A 21882-nucleotide genomic window follows, 5' to 3' on the forward strand; every position below is an offset into this window, starting at 1 on the left:
GGGTTACATTGGTTGGATGCACAGAAAAAAAAGACAAACATCTATATTTACGTTAACAGAAAAAAAATTGCCACGGCAGAGCTGCAACTAACGATTATTTTCATTATCGATTAATTTGTCCACTTTTTTCTCTATTAAACAATTCATAAATAGTTTTTTTCTGCAGCGATTAAAAAAAAACTAAAAATCGATTATTTGGGCAGACACAGTGCACGGTATTGTGTGTGTATGTAGTCTCACTCATTTCCTCTCTCTTCAGGATGAGGTGCTGACAGTAATCAGGCGAGTGGATGAGAACTGGGCAGAAGGCATGCTGGGAGACAAGATTGGCATCTTCCCCATCCTCTATGTGGAGGTAAACTGACACACGTACACAAAAAATTGGAAAAGCAACAATGATGTTGTAGCAAAACCCCGATCATTCACAGTGTCATCTGGCTACCTTTTGAGGAGAGGCAGAAAACACGGTCCGTTCTATAAGGGAATGTGAAATTTATTTTTCGTTAGCGACTAAATGGTCACCTGATCAATTCATGCTTCCTCATGTCAAATATATTTGAGCTAAATTATATTCTGGTCCAGTTTTCAATGTTACCAAAGGCACTGCTCCTGCTATAATCCATGGCTTTGTTCTTGATCCAGGATGAAAACATACATGTAGCTCTTGTCTAAATTCCCCGGTAGTCGTATCGAGTGATGTATAATTCATTTCTTGGTTTTAATAGCTGAGAAGAGAGACACATTGAGCCTCACTTTAAAGTCAGGATATCAGAGGAGATCGTTACATCTTCTCTGTTCCCCTCGGATTCATGAACAGTTGTAAAATTTCTAATAGCAATTATTATTCCAAGGCTGGATCGTTGGAGTGTTATTCAGATGGCAGGTACAGGATATTGTGTGTTCATTATTCTCCATTATACATAATTTAACTGCATTAAGGCACACGATGCTCCCATATCAGGGTGAGATATTATGACATCTTTGCCTGACCATCTATTTCATATTGTCAGGAGGAGTACACAGCCAAACACAGAAAGCCCCAGAAATGCAAATAACATTAGTAATGCTGTTTGAAACTTGGCTGAAGGGGAGTTTTCTTCAAGGGATTTACTCTCAGTAAAAGGCTAAAAATGCACAACACCCCAAAACATTTTACCTTCTTTCATAGTGCCATGCCTGTCAAGAGTGAAATATAGTTTACTTTAATCCCGGCGCAACTGCAAAAATACCATATACCGTTTCCTCAGGATCACATTTAAGGCTTTTAGGCCATGATAAAAAAAAAAAAAAAAAAGATGTAATAGTGGAAAGTGTCTTTCCTCCTCTTCTTTCCCCATCAACGCAAATTTGTTGGGATTCTCTAGTGGCCCACTCGAAAACAAATGAGGAGGTCTGCAGAAGTGACAGAAGAGTCACTCACACTGGGAAGGATTTTTGCGTCTGTCATAAGGTCAGATCCGGTGTACTACTATAGGTACATCGTGTCTTCATGTACTGTCGCTTGGAGAAATTTATGAAGGTGGAGATTACACAGACAGAGAGAGAGAGAGAGACTGATGGGGTAGCTGCATGCTACTTTTAAACATTATGTTGCTTCTCTTTTTCTTCTGCTATTAACAGAGACACTCAATAACAAACACTAATACAACAACGTGCTTGTGTTAATATCCCCATCTTTACAGATATGCATATAAATTCACTGCTCTACAAGTTATTTTTTTCTGTTTTGTGATCCTTTAACCATACTTTCCTCCCAACGCACTTGTTTCCTTCCCCTGTGGGTTTGCAGCCGAGTCAGGCTTGGACTCTTGGCTGCACAGTCGTGTCCCTGAAATTATCTGGTTGACCAAACGACTCTTAGATGATGGTGATTAAGACAGACTGAGTCGAGGGGGGGACAAACACACACAGGGGTTCCTATTAGATAGAGCTGCATCAATAATTTAGACCTCTCCATCACTCTGACACACAGCGGGGGTACAGGGACATGTCAAGTGTGTGTGTGTGTGTGTGTGTGTGTGTGTGTGTGTGTGTGTGTGTGTGTGTGTGTGTGTGTGTGTGTGTGTGTGTGTGTGTGTGTGTCTGAAGTGAGTAGTTAATGAGGAGGGCCCAGCTGGAGCCTCTGCTGATATGTGTGTTTGTCTGACTAATCTGTGTATCATTTGTTCCTTTTCATATTCAATTTAGAATCCCAAATCAGAAAATTAAAAAGCAAATAATTATTCTGTTATTTAGTTTTAAATCCAGTACAGAAAATATACGCTTGTTTTCCGTACGCCAGATTTTCATGCACAAAATTAGGAAATACAAAAACAGGCCACAGACTGGTATTGATTTTGATAATTTACCTGTCCGATTTCTGTGATAAGGAAGTTACCAACTTCTTCGTAAGACGTACAACTTTGCAGATGGTGTTGCAAGATTATCTCCCACAAATAGCCATATATACATATTTGATTGTCCCGTCCTGCAACTTACATTGCTGCTTGATGTTGCAGCTAAAGTGCCACCAACTTTTTAAGGGCTGCAACTTTGTACTTTTTGCTGGGGTCCTTTGCCTAGAAAGTGCATTGGTCTCGTTAAAGCAAAACGTAGTCGTTTGTGACACAATGCTGCTGAACATCTCACACGAGAGGTCACGGACAGCAGCGGAGCTCGGTGCTCGTCTTGATTCTTTTCTACCTGCCAATACAATATATGCGTTTTGAGACCAGTACCATAATGCGCCTATCTAACCATCTTAAAATAAAATAAAAGACATTATGTAAGAGTTTGCATCAGCATGTCTTTATTTCTTATCTGCACTGTTAACCCAGGAAAAGGAATTAAATTGAGAAGACAATAATTGATTAAATTAGCTTACGCCAGAAGGTTTACCCTTCAAGCTGAGATAAGAGTTTGATTTGCTGAGTGTAGCTGAATTTATTGCGTGTGTGGATGCTTTGAGTTAGTTTGTGTTGGGTTCAGGGTATGTAGGGTTGATGATGCAAAGCTATTGATGGGGTCATCAAGTTTAAATGCACCTGGAGTTTATATATTACCTTTGAATATACTGTACCAGACTTTACTTTGGGTGGGTGTACTGAGTGGGTTGCGTTGGATGGTATAAGTTCAGTTGCGCTCACAGTTAGTGTGAGGTCAGCGTAGGTGAATCTGTGTTCAATGTCATTTGCTTTTGGCCATGTCTGAGGTTGATTCATGGAGATGGGAGATGGGTTCAGGACTCACTTGTTTTCTTTTGTTTTGGACAGGTTTGGGATGAGTTTGGGTCAAAGATTACAACACATACCAAACACACCTCTGTCTCTGTTTCTTGTTCTTTCTGTCTGTCTCACTTTATGTTTCCCTGCAGCAAGAGGGAGTTGGCATACGCACCTGCCACTGGTTATGTGTGTGTGTGCGTGCGTGCGTGCGTGCGTGCGTGTGCGTGCGTGCGCGTGTGTGCGTGCAAGTGCATGCATGTATCTTGCTGGCTAACCCTTTTCGCAGTGCAGAGATCAGCTCATCAGCTCGAGTCTCAGTATTACCTGGAGAGAACACTCCTCCTCCAAAAGACACAGAGTGCGGTGAGCTCAACACATAATAGATGACCTTGGAGATTTCATTCAGCCAAAAGCACCAAATAAAGAACTGTCTCTATAACATCTCTCTTTCTCCTCTCTCAAACACACACACCCTTATGTCTTTCACTGCAGCATGACTGGGCACTATAGTAGTGGAGTCATTAGTGTGTGTTTAAGTGTGTGACCTGTAACTACTAAATGATTTGGCAGACACAAACTAGAGTACATATAAGTGACCTTGTGTGTGTGTGTGTGTGTGTGTGTGTGTGTGTCCTTCCTCTAGTCAGCCTCATGAGAGCAAACTGAGTTATATCTGCAGCATCAATCCATCATGCTCATTAGCATATGATTTGGCTTTGATTAGCATATTTATTAATATGGAAATTTGACATCACCAACACCGAAGCCAGACGGGGCGGCCCTATACACTTTCTCTCACTGTCACAGACACACACACACACACACGCACACACACGCACACACACGCGCACACACACACACACACACACAACTACAGAGAAAAATAAATGCTTGACTTTCTCTCCTGGGATTATTCAGAGGTTTGATTGCGGTGTAAATTTGTTGCTGTGCCGAAGCGAATGTTGTCTGTTAATGTATTAAGTTTGGGTGTCTGTGTTGTTATGTATGTATGGGCCTGAAGATTTTATGTTATTTTAAGACTGGTACTAATACCAAATGTAAAATCACTCCAATAAAGGATGTTGACTTTAATATACAGACTCGTGTACTGTAGGTGTAATATTTACTTAACACTATAGAAACAAGTCCACAGAGATAATGTTAACTATACATAGACTTTAACAGAGGCAGGTGTTAAACATATACTTGTAACAAACGTGAAATGTCTCTCAGTCAGGTGCTCATATGCATATACAGTAACAACCATTGCATGATTTGTGCCTGGGCAGACGGAGGGAGTTGAATAGCAAGCAGCAGAACTAGTTCAGGAACACTGAGAACAAGTGTGAGCATTGGACGATGAAGAAATAATGAGCACCAGGTTGCTTGAAATGACCGAACAAATGAATAACGGGATGGTACACAGAACATGCAACAATAAAACCACTTCACTGCCTGCTTAAACTACTTCAAAGCTCCAAAATTGCTAACTATAGATGGATTTTCCATTTACACTGAAAGACATGCTCGCAGCCACAGAGTAGAAAACACAATCAAATAAACTCATTTATGGGTTGGTGTTTTTTTTTTTGTATTGATAAAATATTGCAACTGTGTAATCAAATCATTAGGTACACATCAAATCAGTATGGAAGATCCGTCCTCATATTTTCTCAAGTTTATTTTACACTGATAAACAAGCTTTGTCTCTTGCTAATAAGCTACATGGAATTACAGTGTGAAACAGCAGCTAGTTGCTGTGATAAAAGTGATTTGAACCGCATCAAGAAATTTTCCTCTTGCATGAGCTGATACCGTCCGGGTCAAAGACCACATGAGGAGCATGAATTTCAAACACAGGTTTCTTTACTGTCTCTACAGCTGCTGTTTGCCAGCACAATAATCCATACACAAGCTACATGTCTAGTGCTTCCAGTGTTAAACGTTTGCCTCATGTATAACTGTCTCAAAACAGGATTGTAATAAATACACGATCAGCTGCAAGAGAACCTGAAACCTGTGACTTTACACACCTAAATACTCATTTTCATTATCAAACTTAATTAATCACAAAAAATGCTGTGTAACAGTGTGAGCTGTGTTCACTTAAAATAGTTGTTTCTTTCTCAGCAGTTTCTGTAAAATAAAAAAACAACACTCAGTACATTATTAAAATCCAGGGCTGTGACCTGACCATTAGATTCATACAGCTAATTATGTGCTCTGTGCTAGAAGGAATGTTTACTTCTTAGCGATAGATGGATTCGTTGGGTAATACCAAAAGTAAATACGAGTTTGCAATCACCCAGTCCTGACATGCAATTTTAGTTGTTGAGGATAAAAGCACAGTAAGGCTAAAAGCCTATTTCCATTGTGGTCCTCGTTAGAAGGGGTGAAGTGAGAGAGCTTCAAGTCACCCGCCCATTACCTCTGTGTTGTGCAGTTTATTGTAAAAATCCTTGTGTTGTTCTCTCTATAAGCTCTTAGTTTAAATCCTGTATTATTGCCTGAATATAATTCTCAGGTGCAGTCTTAACAACAGAGCCATGAGTATGCCGAATTTACAGGAACTTAAATATGAACCATTACAATCAACAGAAACGATTTAGCATCTAAGTTTGCTATATTTTTCCTGAAAGCATCACAGAACTGAGAAGACAGAAAGCTTGGCTCCCATTCTTTTATGTTTTTGATTGATTAAATTGTTTAAATGGGTGAAATTAGGTATTTAGTTTAATATAAAACTTTGGCTTTACTGTATTTTTTTTTATAAATTACTTTATATTTTTCTTTCTTTCTTTTCTCTTTCATCCTTACATGTATCAAATACTGTCGTGTCTTTAAGACAAAACTTTTTTTCACTTGGAAATATTTGATGTCTTAAAGTAAAGTGGATGTTCACCTTTGTGCTGGGTTACTGGAGTATGTGTGTGTTTAACAAAGAGATACAATGAGAGTGTTGCACAGAGGGAGTCTCATCAGACCAGCTGTTGTAAGTGATGATTATGCTGCTGGTTTGAAGGGCTTCCAGGAAAGGCCACACAAACACATTTGTGTGTACTGGAGGTCTTATGTACATGAACCACTCAGCTCTGAAATCTTACACCTGAACTGTCTTTTCTCTTGTCCTTTACCTCCTCCTCTCCTCTCCCTCTCCCTCTCTCTCTCTCCCTTCCCATCTCCATCTCCCTCTTCTCTCCTCTCAGTTAAATGAAACAGCAAAGCAGTTGATGGAAATCGACAAGCCTATGCCAGCTAACGCACCAGGTCCGAGCTCTGAGCCGGCCCCGTTGGGCCCCTGCACCCCTGGACCCTCCCCCAGCGCCTCCCCGTCGAATGGAAACGGCTCTGGCCATCGGAGAGGGGAAGGAAAGAAAAATGCCAAGAAGCGGCATTCGTTTAGCGCGCTGTCTGTCAGCCAGAGGGCCGCCCAACTCAACAACAGACACAGCATGGAGATCTCGCACCCGGTCCTCATCAGCTCCTCTGACCCCAGAGCTGCTGCACGCATCCAGGTGCATGCACACACTGTAAATATAAAATGTAGTGGTATTTTGATCCTCTATGTGAGTAAAACTAGATATATCTCAGCGTGAAAAATATTTCATTAGGATCTGCCGAAGTATCGTTGCCTGGTGCAGATCATGTTTAATATGTAAAACTTTAGGTGTAAAGAACCAATAATAAGAATACTCAGCAAGTATCTCAAAACTGTACTTAAGTAAATATGCTTAATTGCTTTCCACTCATCTTGTAATAAGATTAGCTTTAGGTTTACATTAACCACGGCACTTCACTTTTGATATGTTTATAATGATGCACTTCTATATTGCGAGATGTTCATCCTAGCATGTTCACTTACAACAAGATAGTTAATGTTCTGCTTCTGAAAGACATTTGGCTCAATGAAGTGTAACAAATGCAATGATGTCACAGTTTCTTAACAGAATATATATTTGACATTTTGCTCTCTAGTGTCTTGCTTCACATCAACAAATTGACTGATAGAGGTATAACATATGTGCAGCATGTGGCCCCCAGCGGGTTTCTTGGCTGTCCACCAAGACATGTTTTTACACTTTACAAACCCAAGTTCACTGCGGTCACTTGTTTCCTCTAGATCTTATTAACCTATTCCTCAATCCCCTCCTGTGCCAGTTCCATGTATATATAATCATTCCTTTTTTTGGAAGGCTTTTGACTGGGGACACATTGCTTTTACAATTATTGCCTCTGGTTGTATTCATACCTGGGTTCAACAGGTTTTTGCTGTCTCTTAATAATACCCAGGATGCGTACTCAAAAACGGAAAAGGCCGCAGGCACATATTAAAAAATGAGGATTTATTTTAAATGGAAATCACTCCGTTTCTGTGTGTATCTGCTTGTATTTAGGATGCATCTCCCCCGGGTCCCTCTCCGTCCTCGGCAGGGGTGCTGGTGCCCCCCAAAGTGGCATCTATAACCTCTGAGCTGCTGGCCCATGCCAAGGTGCAGCTGCCACTCAACATGTAAGTACGCCTCAGTGCTGACTGCTGAACTGCAGCCCTTTTTCTTTCAGTCCCTCCTTCCACCTGCAAGTGGAGATGTACCTGAGATCCAAGTGTGATTTCACAGCCCGCCTCCTGCCAGCGTTAAAAATATTTCCTCTGTTGTGCCCAGAGATATTGGCCATGTTCCACCACCTCTGCAACCACATTTACTCCTCCACTGGTCAAGGATGAAATCCCCCTCCAAAAGGAAAAATACAGTTACACACAATTCCCTCAGCTGTATGAGGCTTGTTTTATAACAAGACTTTCAACAGCATAGCCACAGCCTCTTCTGATATAGATTTTACTGTTCATGTGCTTTCATAGAGACAAGCATTGGGAAACCAAGACAAAGGGGAGAGAAAGAAATGCATAATATTTGGTCAAAAAAGTTCTGACACTCCACACAGAAATGAGCCGGGTCGTGTGACTCAGTCTGGACGCACAAGATAAACAATTTTCTGCTACAAAGGCTCCAGGTGGTGGCTTTGATATTGATTTCACCAACTTTGCACAGACTGGTAATTTCTTTACTGAATAAGGAGCCAAAAAACACCTGACAAACACCCACAAAAATTTAATTACATTCTTGTGGAAATGCAAGTGAACAAGTCACATCCAGATGGCTGCTGACATGCCAGCGCTGACCAAGACTTCTATATTTCACCTCATAATTAATATACCAGGTAATTGCTGGGAACACACAGGTATCCTCAAGGTTAGTACATGTTTGCACGCTTGAACCTCCATCTTTGTTTGCACCAATTTTGAGCTTTGGACCTTGAGGGTGAGGTTATTTTTGGAAAGAGAGGACATTTGCTCAGCCCTCACTTTATCCAAGGTTAGATTAGGTTTATAGTTGATGCCAACGAGGTTCCCCACAAGTACAGAAGTACAAATGTGTGTGTGGTTGCTGTTTACTATTAACTGGTGTCCTGCAGGATGTGAGTCAAACACAGCAACACTGTCAGTTTTAATAATATCACCTTCCAAGTAGCTCTCTAGGTACACACACAGAGACCCACGCACACACGCACGCACACACACACACACGCACACACACACACAAATGCACTTAATACACACATGCAACCGAAGTGGATTTGTCCTACTGATGAGGTCAGACGTTTTCATCTTGACCTGGCAACTATTGCTGTTGCCATGGGGAGATGGGAGACAGTCCCCACATCTGTTACCATGGCAACGGGGAGGCAGCACATATAGGGCTTGTTTACTCTGTGGTCTTATCGTCTTCTGTCTGAATGTCTTCCAGCGACAGGACCACTAACTCATTTATATGTTAACGCAGGCACAATACACAAGACTCAACATATAGTCATAAGATGCTAAATACCGCGTCCATCAGTTAAACCTGTTTGGAGATAAACAAAGACATATTGATTAGGTACTTGTACAGCATATGTCACCACTGGGGTAGGAAAATCATTCAGTCAGTCTCTGTTGGTCACATTGCTCCCTCAGAGAGAAATTACTTGAATAATCTTTTGGGATTTATTTAAAAGATGAAATCCCAAACTACACTGCAATACAAAAGTAGTGACCCATCTGAATGATTAATTTCCACATGCCGATTATCTTTGTTAAGCAATTATTTTTGTCATGTTACTGTTCATATTGCTGTATAACATGCTGTGTAACAAAATCCTATAATTCTGGTTAACATGCTTACATGCATCTGTATAAAAGTTTTGTGATGGTGCCTTCATGAGGAACTGGGAAAGTGAGAAAACACCTGAATAATCATAGAACCGGGAATATCACACTTGGAAAGTGGGAACATTTGTAGAGTTTCGAGAAAGAGGTTTTACATCACTTGATAAGGCAGCATTTGTAGTAAAAGGAAGAAATTTAGGCTACTTGCTTTGAAAATATCCCAGCTACCTGGTTCGCTTGCTGTGTTACCAGTTAAAAATGAAAGAACATCAAGATGTGTGGAAATATAGTGTACAAAAAATATTGATCTCCTGAGCTCCAATTCCTCTGTGGGGTGGTTTATATGGATGCTGATGAGGTTGTTGGATACTTTTCTGTGTTCTGACAGCAGAAAAAGAGCAGATTTTCTGGTTTCGGTCCTGTTGACTGCTTGTGAAACCTCTCAACTTGAAAGTCGGATTTTCCCAAATGGGAACTTTTTCACGTCCAGCTGCCTGAACGCACGAGCAGGTCCATCCTGACATGGCACTGGTAGGAAAATATTCACAGAGATCAATATTTTGATATCCCCAAAGGCCTTATTCTTTTAATTTAAGCCATCACTGTAGGTTACCTGGTAAATAAAATAAAAACAATTGTATGTTTAATAAAAAAAAAAAAACTTCTAAACATCTTAAAAGTTTCTTTAAAGTGACATAAGCAGTATGTCTGTTCATGTTGGGGATTTTAGATACTATCCTGTATCCCTAAAAGAGACTGGCATAAAAAGACATGTAATATTATGGGAAAATGGATGATATATGGTAGGAGGACAAACTCGCACTGCTCGTCTCTTTGACCTGACAAAAATCCTGCTTTAGATCAAAACAATGATGGTATAATAAAAGAGCTTGTGGAGCACCAACAGTATGTGGGCTCTGATCCTGTGATCCTCTTCAATGTACAGTAAACAACTTAAAATCAGAGGTATAAAAGATACTTTTAGCATTAAGCTTACAACCTTATTTTTTTATTTTTTGTAAAAAAAGACAGTACTAGCTTTTTTCTAACAGCTTAAAAGGAGATTGTCATAAGTCTTCTTAAGCCATTTTCTTGATAACACAATAAAGACTTACCTCCATTTTTAACACTGACAAACTTTTTTTATCCAGTTTTATAAAAAAAAAAAAAAAAAAAAAAAAAAAAATTCTAGTGTTTACTTATTTTGTTCATTTAGGTATGATTTTGCTCTGCTTAACATGCAGTACAGTATTTTAGGGGTAATCTGAATACATGCTTCCAGATAAAGATGCCCAGATGCCCACATAAGCGGGATGTGGTAAACAGTTGCTCTCTATTTTCCTGCAGTCTTAAATGTTTGTATTATTTGACTGAATCAAATAATCTGCCTCTGTTTCCCCAGATACCTGGCTCTGTACGCCTACAAGCCCCAGAAGGCTGACGAGCTGGAACTTAGGAAAGGGGAGATGTATCGGGTGACAGAGAAGTGTCAAGACGGATGGTTCAAAGGCACCTCACTGAGAACTGCTGCCTCTGGCGTCTTCCCAGGAAACTATGTCACCCCTGTGTCCAGGTCAGTGAGCTCAAGCTCGGGCATGGGGAGGGTGGAGGCTGTTGTGGTGATAATATGTCATGGTCACATCCGGATGAAAGCAAGCAGCAATCATATTAGGCCTGCGGGTGTGGACTGAACTGCATGAGAGGCCACAGAAAAAGTTACCTTCTGAGGCAGCTTTGTTCATGAGATCACAAAGTCATGTCAGACTTTAAGTTTAAGACCAATTCATGTCTTATTAGGATCTACTGACAGCTACAGGCGGGGTTCAGGTGTAACCATAGACTGTATATAAAAGTGGTTGTAGCTTCCAGGTCTGAAAAATGAGGCCAATGCGAAAGTGCCTTAATACGTTTTGTTGTTGTTGTTGTTGTTTTGTTTTGGGGGGGGGGGGGGTGTTTGGAGTTGTTGTTTTTTTTTTGGGGGGGGGGGGGGTTGATTGATAGGCCTGTGGTGCAGTGAGGTTTCCGCTATCGGTGGGCGGGACGTAGCACGGTCGTGTGTCCAATCTGATCGAGTCAGATCCCCCGCTCACTTCTCCACAGCTCGTTCAAAGGTGACTGCTGGCTCCAAACCGCTCTGAACTAGCAAGATGTCGAAGGCCACAATCTGAATTTAAGGATTCATATCAGCCGTTGAGCGTGGCAACACCGACAACAACAATAATCTGATTGGTTTTAATTAGCCTATGATAGACAGATGGTTCATCCAATCACCTACCAGGTATCTTTTGAAAGTCCCTACTATTTTCTAAACTTTTTTGGTTGTGTATAACAAACCATCTCCTGTGTGAGGTTACAGTATAAGCACAGAGCAGGCAGGTTTAATCTCTACAACTGCTGCATGCCCCGTTCAGACCTTTGCTCAGTTTATCAACCAGTTAATTTGGTTTGGTCAAATGTACCCAGCAGTTCAATACAATCCGACCACAGTTCCTAGTTGTATCCTAATGTAAAGGCAGTAGTAGCATTTGCATTAATACAATAATTTACATTGTAATTTTTCGAGGTCATTTCTTGTCTGCAACTGAACCTGAATACAGATCAGACTGAACAGTGCAATTTGGTTGGTATTGTGGCATGTAATTGCATATGTGTTTCCGTGTGCCCAGACTGCCTCTTGTCTCATAGGCACGCCCCAAAAAGCAATTTTGGAGGCTTTAGTTGGAGCAGGTGCAGTCTGTGTATACTGTGTTGCTCATGGTGATAATATATTCTTCCTGCCGCAGCCTCTGCCCCACACTGTGGCCACCAAAACTGCCAAAATGATTCTGTAACACCAGCAAACCAGTCGTTATCAGTAGGGGACTTTAAACTGCTGTGAACACAGGAAAAAGAATGCTAAAAATGTATTGTTGTGTCTTGGATAAAAAAAAAAAATGTGAGAAACCCAGTTGGAGCTAATTTTATCCCTGTTAGACATTGTGAACTTAATTTAAAGCTTAAATACAACATAAAATGCATTCGTTAAAAGCATTCAGCTGATACTACTTTTGCCATTCTAATGTTTGGAGACGTGATACTCCTTGTAGATCGTTATCATCATCATTATCGTCGTTACTTTCGGCATCCGGTTACTAATAGCTGTTCAAAGCAAACAAAACCAGAAAAAATTGCGTGCTGAAATATTTGTCAGTTTAATTACCCTCATTATTCCTGTATGCATGAAAACATTTGCTGTCGCTGTTCATCTAATCTGTATTCGGCCCCATGATGCAGTCAAGGGAAAAAAATGGAAAACAAGTCGGAATTACAATAATGGAAGAAAAGAGAAAAGCAAAAAACAATGAGGGAGAGAAAGATAATGATAAGATACAGAGCATGATGAGGTAATGTGGGATAAACAGAAAAAGAGTTTTTGAAGAATGAAGGGAGGAAGGAGAGGATGAAATGGGGTGGAGAAAAGAAAAGGAGAAGAAGGGAGAAAATTATGGAAAGAAATGTATGTAGGAAATAGCTGAAAGAGAGCGACAGAGTGAGGAGGGAGGAGAAGGAAGAGAACGCAGAAGAAAGAGAGGGAATGATACAAAGAGATGAAACGGCTGCAAAAACAGCAGGTGTCCTTCTCCAGTGGATATGAATGGCTGCTTCATATTCTGCACTTACGCAATCTTCAGGAGAGAGGGAGAGAGAGAAAGGCAGGATGGGCGAGTAATCAAATGAGAGGCAATTTGTTATTTTTACGCAAGCATACTCTCTCCTTCCCCCCCCCCCATCCCCCCTCCTCCCCTCTCACCCCTCCTTTGTCTGCAGTGCAGCCCAGAAATTTCTCAATATGATAATGAGAAGCTGCCAAAGATGCACACACAAACAGATATTGGGCATTTTAGAGTAAGAGCAACACAGGTGCCCAATATTGGCATGTCATTCGTTTTTTAAATACAATTTGAAAATGTACTCATTTATGGAATTTATTATTTGGCTTGATACAAACTGTACGCATGTTTGACAATTAGGATTTTTGTTATCCTGGATTCATTTGACATATTTCAACCTGTCACGGTGACAAAAAATATCGGCTTCAGAGCTGTTCCACTTCGGCAAGAAATCAGTTTTAGTGTAAAAAAAAAAAAAAAATGATTGTCTCTGCTTTTAAAACTTTACAAAGTCTTTAAAGTTACTCATAAGGGACAAAAATATCTGTAGGGGCCTTTACATACCCATGTGTTTAAACCGAAACACATTAAACAGTTAAAAGTGGTGTACAGTATGCAATAGCTTCAGATCAAAGAATGTGTGAATTACTTTGCTATTTCTATTGGTAGAAACACACATAAACACACACACAAAGAGAGAGAGCCATAACTCTGTATGTGTCTGACAGGAAGTCGATGGGCAGCCATAAGAGTGTGAATACCGCTGCGTCAATAATGTTCAGCTCTCCGTTTTGCCATTCAGCACTCTGCAGACAGAAACATGAGAATCCTGCAGCACCGTATATGTTACAGCAGGACACCATGTCGTGCTGATCCACCAATTGGATAACAGACCTGAAATTACTCACTTTGACAGCGTTTAATGGTCGTGGTGCAGCTCCTGCTCTGCTAAATACTGGCTCAATATTAGTCTGACTCAGTCCTCATCAGTCTGATGTAGACTGTGGGTCGACTGTAAGGCTGCCAATGGCAAGTGATTAGTCGGCATTCTTTTTACCTTTCGCTATCTGTGTTATTGTTTACAAACTCCTCGTCGCTCCGAGAAACAACAACCGCAACCTCTGAGCTAACAACACGCTGAAAATGACAAGTGATGTCTCTAAAGATTTGGATCATTCAATAAGTCAGGCCTGCTTGGTTCTTTAGGGCGAATCTTTTCTAAATGTAGCCATTTTAATGCCAAGGCTCGCCTCCCAACATGCACAACAGGTGACATGACTTTGCAAGGTCATCATTGCTGCATCTTGGGCTTGGCGCCAGCCGAGACGATTGTGATTCGTTTGAAGAAATACAAACAAGCCACAGCATTTTTCCCTCTATAGCAGAATGATATGGGTGCAAACAGACCGTTCACCAGCAAAGCAATTGAGATAGGTCAAATTTTTGCGAGACAAGTTCAACGTTAATATTTTGCAATAAATAAGAGTCTCTGTCTATACTAGCATAAAGTATGAAGACACATAACGTGCATTGAGCTCAATTCTAAAATCAGCATGCTAACATGATTCATATGACATTGTAATATGCTGATCAGCAGATATGATGTTTGACATGTTCACCAATGTGCGTGTTTTTATGTTAACATTTTTAAATTAGCATTAAATAAGTATTTGGTCCTTAACCAAAGTGTTAGGAAAATGTATGTTTTGATTCTTTCATGGTGCTTAGGAAGAAGATCACCAACTTATTCAGTTCACCCCGAGTAGTGCACAAAATATCATGAGAGTCAGCAGTTTTTTCTCACAACCACAAATAGAACCCTTTTTTTTGGTTGTTGAGAAAAAGTCACTGGATCCCCGAAGACATTCTCAGATTCCCAGCAAGAAATTATGAAATTATCTAGAAATGTTTTCAGTGGGAATTTTTTTTTTCTTAAAGGAAGGATATTATTCTATTCAAACATTCTAAAGATATTTTAAGAATGTTACCATCAAACACTTGCATATTGTTTTTTTAAAGCTCGTTATCCGACTCTAAAATAATAACATTCTGGAAAAGAAATTACAAATATTTTTTTAAACAGCGGAGCACTTTCTCAAACAGACTCATCCAGCTTGGCTGTCGCAAGGACAGATGCAGGAGATCATTCCTGCCCACTGCCATAAGATTTTACAATAACTAATAGTTGGCCAAATCTGCTCTACATTATTAACACCGTTGCACTGTTGTTTAATTTGATATTATTCTATTTTATTGGTATATACTTTGCATTTTTATATTTTTTTTTCTATCTATCTATCTATCTATCTATCTATCTATCTATCTATCTATCTATCTATCTATCTATCTATCTATCTATCTATCTATCTATCTATCTATCTATCTATCTATCTATCTATCTGTCTGTCTGTCTGTCTGTCTGTCTGTCTGTCTGTCTGTCTGTCTGTCTGTCCGTCTATCCGTCTGTCCATCTATCCATCCGTCTATCTATCCATCCATCTATCCTTCCATCCATCCTTCCCTCCATCCATCCATCTATCTTTCCATCCTTCCCTCCATCCATCCATCTACCCATCAGTCATTTTATGACAGTGTTGTGAAAAACATTTCAAGAACGTTAACACAAAATTGTGAACATTATCCTTCATTTAAGATACTAACATTCAAAATGTTACTATAAAATTGCATAATATTCACAGAACATTTTTAGAACAAAATATTTCTAGCTAGGTAGGATTAATTCTCAGGGCATTATGGATATCAGTTCCAAATTGCATTGCAAACTTACAGATTTAACGATGTTTAAGTCTGAACCAAAAAATGCTGTACTGACGAACAGATCACAAGCAAGGCCACTAATGTGCCTAAAAATGTATTTATAAGTAAGAGCACTGTTTCCAATGCAGTAAACTTTATGTTACACAAGACTTGTCCTCATGAATGTGAAAATCATTAAATATCAACTATAATCATTTCATGAATTAAACAAGTCAACGTCGCTTTCTCCTCTTTTCTCTAAAGGGCTCCATTCGGAGCTGGTGCTACTCGGGGCTCGTGTTTGTCCAGTCCTGTAGGAGGAAGTGGGTGCAGTCCGGTGGGAAGTAAAATCTCCGACCCTTCGTCTCCAGGGTCCCCTGGGCCCTCCTCCTCCTCCCGTCCCTCCACTCCACTGGTAAACTCAGCCAACTCTGTGAACAGCATCAGTCCCGCCTCCTCGCCGCAAACTGCCGCCGCCCAGCTGAAGAACTGCCTGCGCTCCAGCCAGCACACGGTTAACCAGGCACGCACCTCAATGCAGCTGGGTAAGAAATACTGCACACTTCTAGAAATACACATGAAGTAATGTTAATCTGTGTTTTACACTTTGATTATTAAACCTTCAGAAGCATCTTTTTTTTTTTTTTTTTTTTTTACAGTTATTGATGAATCTCATTCACTGATTATCATACAATGTTCAGCAAGTTAAAAGAATTCACTTGGAGATGTGTCTGTCTATGGTGTTTCTCCAATATTATGCTCTGCAGTAAAGCTGCACCAGCCTACAGGCCTAAAAGAGCAGAGTCCAGATCATTTGGGACCTTGCAGCATTGTAGCCAACTTGCTCTCTGATTACAGAATAATGGAATATTGAGCAGTCATTAATTCAAGTAGCTATTACACCGTGTGCAGTTTTGCAGGAAGCCGTATTTAACCGCCCGTTTCTTCAATGGTGTGTAATGTGTAATTGTTTTTTGACAATAATCCAACAAACAAGACAAACAAGCAAGCATATTAAAGCTATGAAAAGCTGGATGAGTGCCCAAATAAATGGAAAGATAAGGATCCAGTTAATGGTGTTTACATATACCACATGGCTAAAAGTAAGGAGTAAGTGGACACTTAAATATGAAATATGTTGCAGTGGTCAGGGGTTCTGCTGCTGCGATGAGGTCTGGCTCACAGTCAGTGAGTCTGGTGTTGGATTGGGCTGAGGTCAGTGATTTCCAGTCATGTTCTTCCAAAATATGTGAATTATTCTTTATAGGACAGACTTTTACGTTAGAGGTGTAAGAAAATATCAGTATACATGACAATGGCAATATTATGTTTTGTGATTCTGTATCAATTCACAAAAACACTACACTTTTTAATGTAATAGTTTTTAAAGATATGTTGCATATCGTTGTTTGTTTTGTGATTAAACCCCCAAAACGCACGTATCCAGCTGTCAAGCATAAAAACATACTTACTTACATACGTACTTAAAAGATTTCAAAGAACTTGAAGTATCTGAAGCTGTATTATCTAGGAAAGTACAAGCATGGGATCAGGACTTGATATAGGCAGAGTCTCAAGATTAAATGACTCAGATCAGATCAGATCATTAAAAAAGCTTGATCAGGACATCCTGAGTCATTTTGACATATTCTTGCCTATGCACTTCCCTATCTTCACACATGGAAGGACAAAGTGTTCACAGTGAATCTCTATACAGACCGAACCCAGACAGCTGGTGGATTTTCGCTGTGAGGCAGTGCGATTACCACTGTGCCTCCTCATACCCGTGCTAAGCTTTGATGCATCTCTCAAATGTGTTGTGGAGTAAATGTAATGCTGCCCACATATTTTTTGTTCCCCACATCATCTGAGATGAGATTGTATAAATCTGCCGTTGGTTCATCATCAAGTGTTACAAGACAACTTAACTATGATTCACGCACAGATGAGGTTAGCGACAAAGACAACTATCAAGGCCGCGTTAGACTGGATGTGAATCTCTTGAATGTGTCTCATGCACGTCCTCCACCTTAATATCCTCACTCTGTCTCAGCACTGTACAGCACACAACTCCTGAATACAACCACTTGAATGCACATGTTCAGTTCAGACTATTTGTATGAGAACATGATGGTACTCAGTTGGGTTTTTTAGCACAATCACAGTGTTACTACATGCACTCAAGCATTCAAGCGGTGCACACATCCACACAAAAACAAAGACATTGCTAAGCACTCTAATTATGCAGCGTTACTCTTTGTTCCACAAGCACCCACGCACACAACCCCCAGAAACACACACACCTGTGTCTGTGGAAGGGTTAGATCATATCAGCTTTGTTCTCCACTCAGAGTCTCTTCGTCCCTCCAACGAGCCTTTGTCTCTCTCTTTGTATCTTTTCTTTCTTCCTTTGAGAAAAATAATGGTGAAGGTTTGTTTTTGGAGGCTGAAAAGTACACACTGAGAGGCGTGCCAAGAATAACACACACACTGACATGTGCACGCCCACATACTTGCATACACACAAGTGAACACACAGACTCACAAACACGCAGCTGAATGACATCACTGTGCTTTTCATTTTATGGAGGCGTAATGACAGAGCTTCTCCCTTCTCTCTCGCTCTCTCTCTCCTTATTTCCCCTTTTCTCTCTGTTTTTCTCTCCCTCTCTCTCATGGATGCAAACATGTGCACATGCACGCGCACGCACGCACGCACGCACACACACACACACACACACACACACACACACACACACACACACACACACATCTGGTCTGCATTACAAAATAAAGTATGTGCATAGTTCTAGCGTTTAGTGGTTTTATCACATGACCAGCGCACCTCTCTGTGGATTTTAGCCTGAGTGCTGCAGTGTTGAAGAGCAGGTGGCTAGCAGCCTGGAGTATGTGTGTGTGTGTGCATGCACATGCATGCCTGTATGTTTCTGTGGGTGTGCATTTTTGTGCACTTTTATCCTCATTAGCACCAAATGTCCTTATGCAAACTAAAGGCTTAGAGAAGTGCTGGAAACTCAGGACATCTTAGACAGCTTTTGTTTCTGCAGGGGTTGAGTTTAGAGTTAAGCACTTCTGTGTCTGTTGTGTTGTTTATGTTTATTAGTGCCAGATGATGTTTCCAGTGCCAGATAATGAAAGTAAAGCACACTAAGTATTAGTTAAAAAATGGTGCTTCTGCAGACAGAGGCATGAACTGAGAGTTGTTGGTCGAGCTGATTTCTCCTTTTATATTTAAACTTGTTATTTGACAAATTCATATTGGCATGTTATCTTTACTTTGCAGCTGTCTTTCAACAGACCAAATGTGCAAGTGATGTGAATTAACCACTGCTAAATTCACAGTTTTAAATCAGTAAGTTGTAAGTTAGTAAGTAACTGAAAGTTCGTTTACGTGTTTTGCTCACTGTTATTTCTCTCTACTCACCTGAAATTTGACACGAAACTTGATGTGCACTCTCAAGTTTCATGTGGATGGAGAAATAGCAAATGTGCACAAACATGTGGTCACAAAAACGCATGTAATTCAGGTACTGACGTTGATCCAGCAATTAAATTGGAATACTCAAGAAATTGCTTCTCTATGCTCAGTGTGCATCACTGTTGTGCACAAATGAAGCTCACTCTATACTTTTTTCTATATGATCAACTGGCCTCTTTGTTTTCTCTGCTTCCTGCCCAGTGCGGGTGCAACCAGCATCCCTAACATTAGTGAATAACAGCATTTACGCACAACAGTGTTTAAAGTAATTGTATTTACCAAGAGACACATTTCAGTCATCTAAAGTTGAGACAAAATAGTCCAGTACTTCGGGTCCATCTTGAAGGAAGGAGAGAGCAATTTGTTTTCATAATGATGCTTACTGCTTATCATTGCTGAACATACACACAGCCAGGCCTGTTAATTCAGAAATACGGACTGAGACACTGTTTTAAAACCAATTCTCTCCTCAGATATTAAGGAAAAAGATCATGGCGTCAAACTCAATGACAACAAATGATTATGGGCCTAATACTGAGTGATGGCTGCAGGCACTGAGCCCCCTCAGCAAAAATAATCCACCCTGTATTTCTGTGCGTTTCAGTCCACAGTCCACCTGCTGGAAGCCCGGAGCGCCCCACGGTGGCCATCTCTCCCCTGCGTCCTCAGAGCTCCTCTCCCTCGCGCTGCCCTGGCCAATCGGGTCGTCCTCTCTCCATGGTGTCTCCAGGACCCTGCTTAGGGCCCTCACCCCTCTCTTCCCCTGCTTCACGGCCCATCCTCCCGCTCTCCTCCCCTCTCTCCTGTCTCACGCCTCCAAACGTGTCAGCCGTGCTCCTCAACGGTGAGCTAGCCAGTCCCCTGCAGCCGCCATCGCCAGGCCCCTCCCACGCTCCCACCCCGGGCGTCCTCGCACCCAAACCAGAGAAGGTGAGGCTCACCCTCACCAATAATTACAAAAACACTTTTCAGCAGAGTCAAGTATCCTTTTTGCACCAACATTCAACAGTCAGATTTTGTATAGAAAATATTCATTGTGTTTTGAGAAGTAAGCGGAATTTGCACTTTTTTCCAAATGGATTATTTGGATGTTCTTCTAATATTGTCTCCACGTGTTTAATCACAACACAAAACAAACCGTGGGAAATCAGTTTCTAAAAAAATTAAAATCACCTCTTTATTGAAAAATTAGTCTGAATATTGATTGCTGTAACCTGTAGAATAATCCCATTACGACCAACTACAATACAAACCATACAGCACATATGAACATACAGCAAAACATTTTTTTTTTTTTTTTTTTTTTTTAAAGCAATAAGAGCACAGGAGTCTGACTCAGGTGATAAAACAACAACTTTTCAACATGTGATGATTATTATTTTGGTTTATAAAATGTCAAAAACTAGTAAAACAAAAATGTCCACTACAATGTTCTAAAACCGAAGCTCATTTATTCAAAGAGTTGATTTTGTCTGTTTACTTCTCCAAAACCCAAAAAGCATTTATTTTCTAACAACTAAGACAGAAAGGTAAGAACTCCTTACAACTGAGAAACAAAAAGTTCAAAACTTTTGGTATTTTTGCTTACTAAGTTATAGATAGAAAGATAGAAATTAATTAGCTTATTGATTATTCAAGTAATTATTTCCTCTATAAATCTGACCACCATTATTAATGAAAATATGCAGAGTCCCGCTTATTTTGTCAGAGCAGGGAATTCAAGGTCGCACAGCTAATCTTTAAATTTATGTTTTTAGTCGGCACGAGACCACCCAGCAAAGAAACCTGGTGCCACTTCTATTTTCATCCTCTCAATACTCACATTATATTTTTTTTAATTAACTGTAACACTATGTCAGGTCAAAATAGTGTTTTGTATTCCGCCTTTCACTGTTTAGTGGGTGTGAAAATCTGTGGCGTGTATGTCTCTATATATGCGTTTTTGATGTGCCAGTAGTCCTCCTCTACCTCGCTAAGTGTCATTCAGTCAGGCAGTTGGCACAAATGCTGAATGCCATCTTATATGTTGTGAGAGCTGCAGTGTTAAAGCCGTGGATGTTAAATCGGGCTGCACTGACAGTGAAGGATGGCAGCGAAAGCTTGCATCTGTCTCAGCTCCATTTGTTTCACTGTTGGCTCCCACTGTCTGGGACAGCTAATCTAACTACATGGCTACCTGACAAACAGCTCATTGACTATGGAACTGCAGGCAGGGGCCTTGTTTATATTGTCAGACTCATAGAAGGCCTAGACTTGCATTTTAGAGGCAGATTTCTATCCCACACACTAAATATATTTATAGTATTAAAAACCTAATTTTTCAAAAATAGGGCTTTTATATCATCCTTTAATATCATTCTGATATAAAACAAAGCCCCCTTTTATCACAGAATTGTACAAAAAAAAAATCAAACATCTGTCCAAAAATCAATCATTGTGGTTGTTGGTGAAATTTTCTTCTGCTTTGACAACTCGCCCTAAATGAGCTTCTGTCTTTCCCAAAACAACCTCTCAATATGAATTTTGCTGTACTTGTAGCCTCGATTTATGATCTAAATTCTGTTTCCA

At 40.3% G+C, this 21882-nt stretch overlaps 1 protein-coding gene across 2 annotated transcripts in view; it reads left to right on the forward strand.

Moving 5' to 3' along the window:
• LOC138201234 (E3 ubiquitin-protein ligase SH3RF3-like) overlaps positions 1-21882 on the forward strand; it is a 98747-nt gene that overhangs the window by 63894 nt on the left and 12971 nt on the right. The window contains exons 3-8 of one of the 2 annotated variants that reach the window (XM_069154549.1): positions 260-355; positions 6410-6718; positions 7598-7713; positions 10811-10981; positions 16080-16360; positions 19919-20244. In XM_069154549.1, coding sequence (XP_069010650.1) covers positions 260-355; positions 6410-6718; positions 7598-7713; positions 10811-10981; positions 16080-16360; positions 19919-20244 — 1299 coding nt within the window. The remainder of the gene's footprint in view (positions 1-259; positions 356-6409; positions 6719-7597; positions 7714-10810; positions 10982-16079; positions 16361-19918; positions 20245-21882) is intronic. The other variant, XM_069154550.1, reaches the window with a different exon arrangement.

This window comes from Embiotoca jacksoni, unplaced genomic scaffold (genome assembly GCF_022577435.1).
Source record: "Embiotoca jacksoni isolate LCO1_2020_lvr unplaced genomic scaffold, fEmbJac1.0.p SCAF_2, whole genome shotgun sequence".
In the NCBI taxonomy this organism is placed as follows: domain Eukaryota; kingdom Metazoa; phylum Chordata; class Actinopteri; family Embiotocidae; genus Embiotoca; species Embiotoca jacksoni.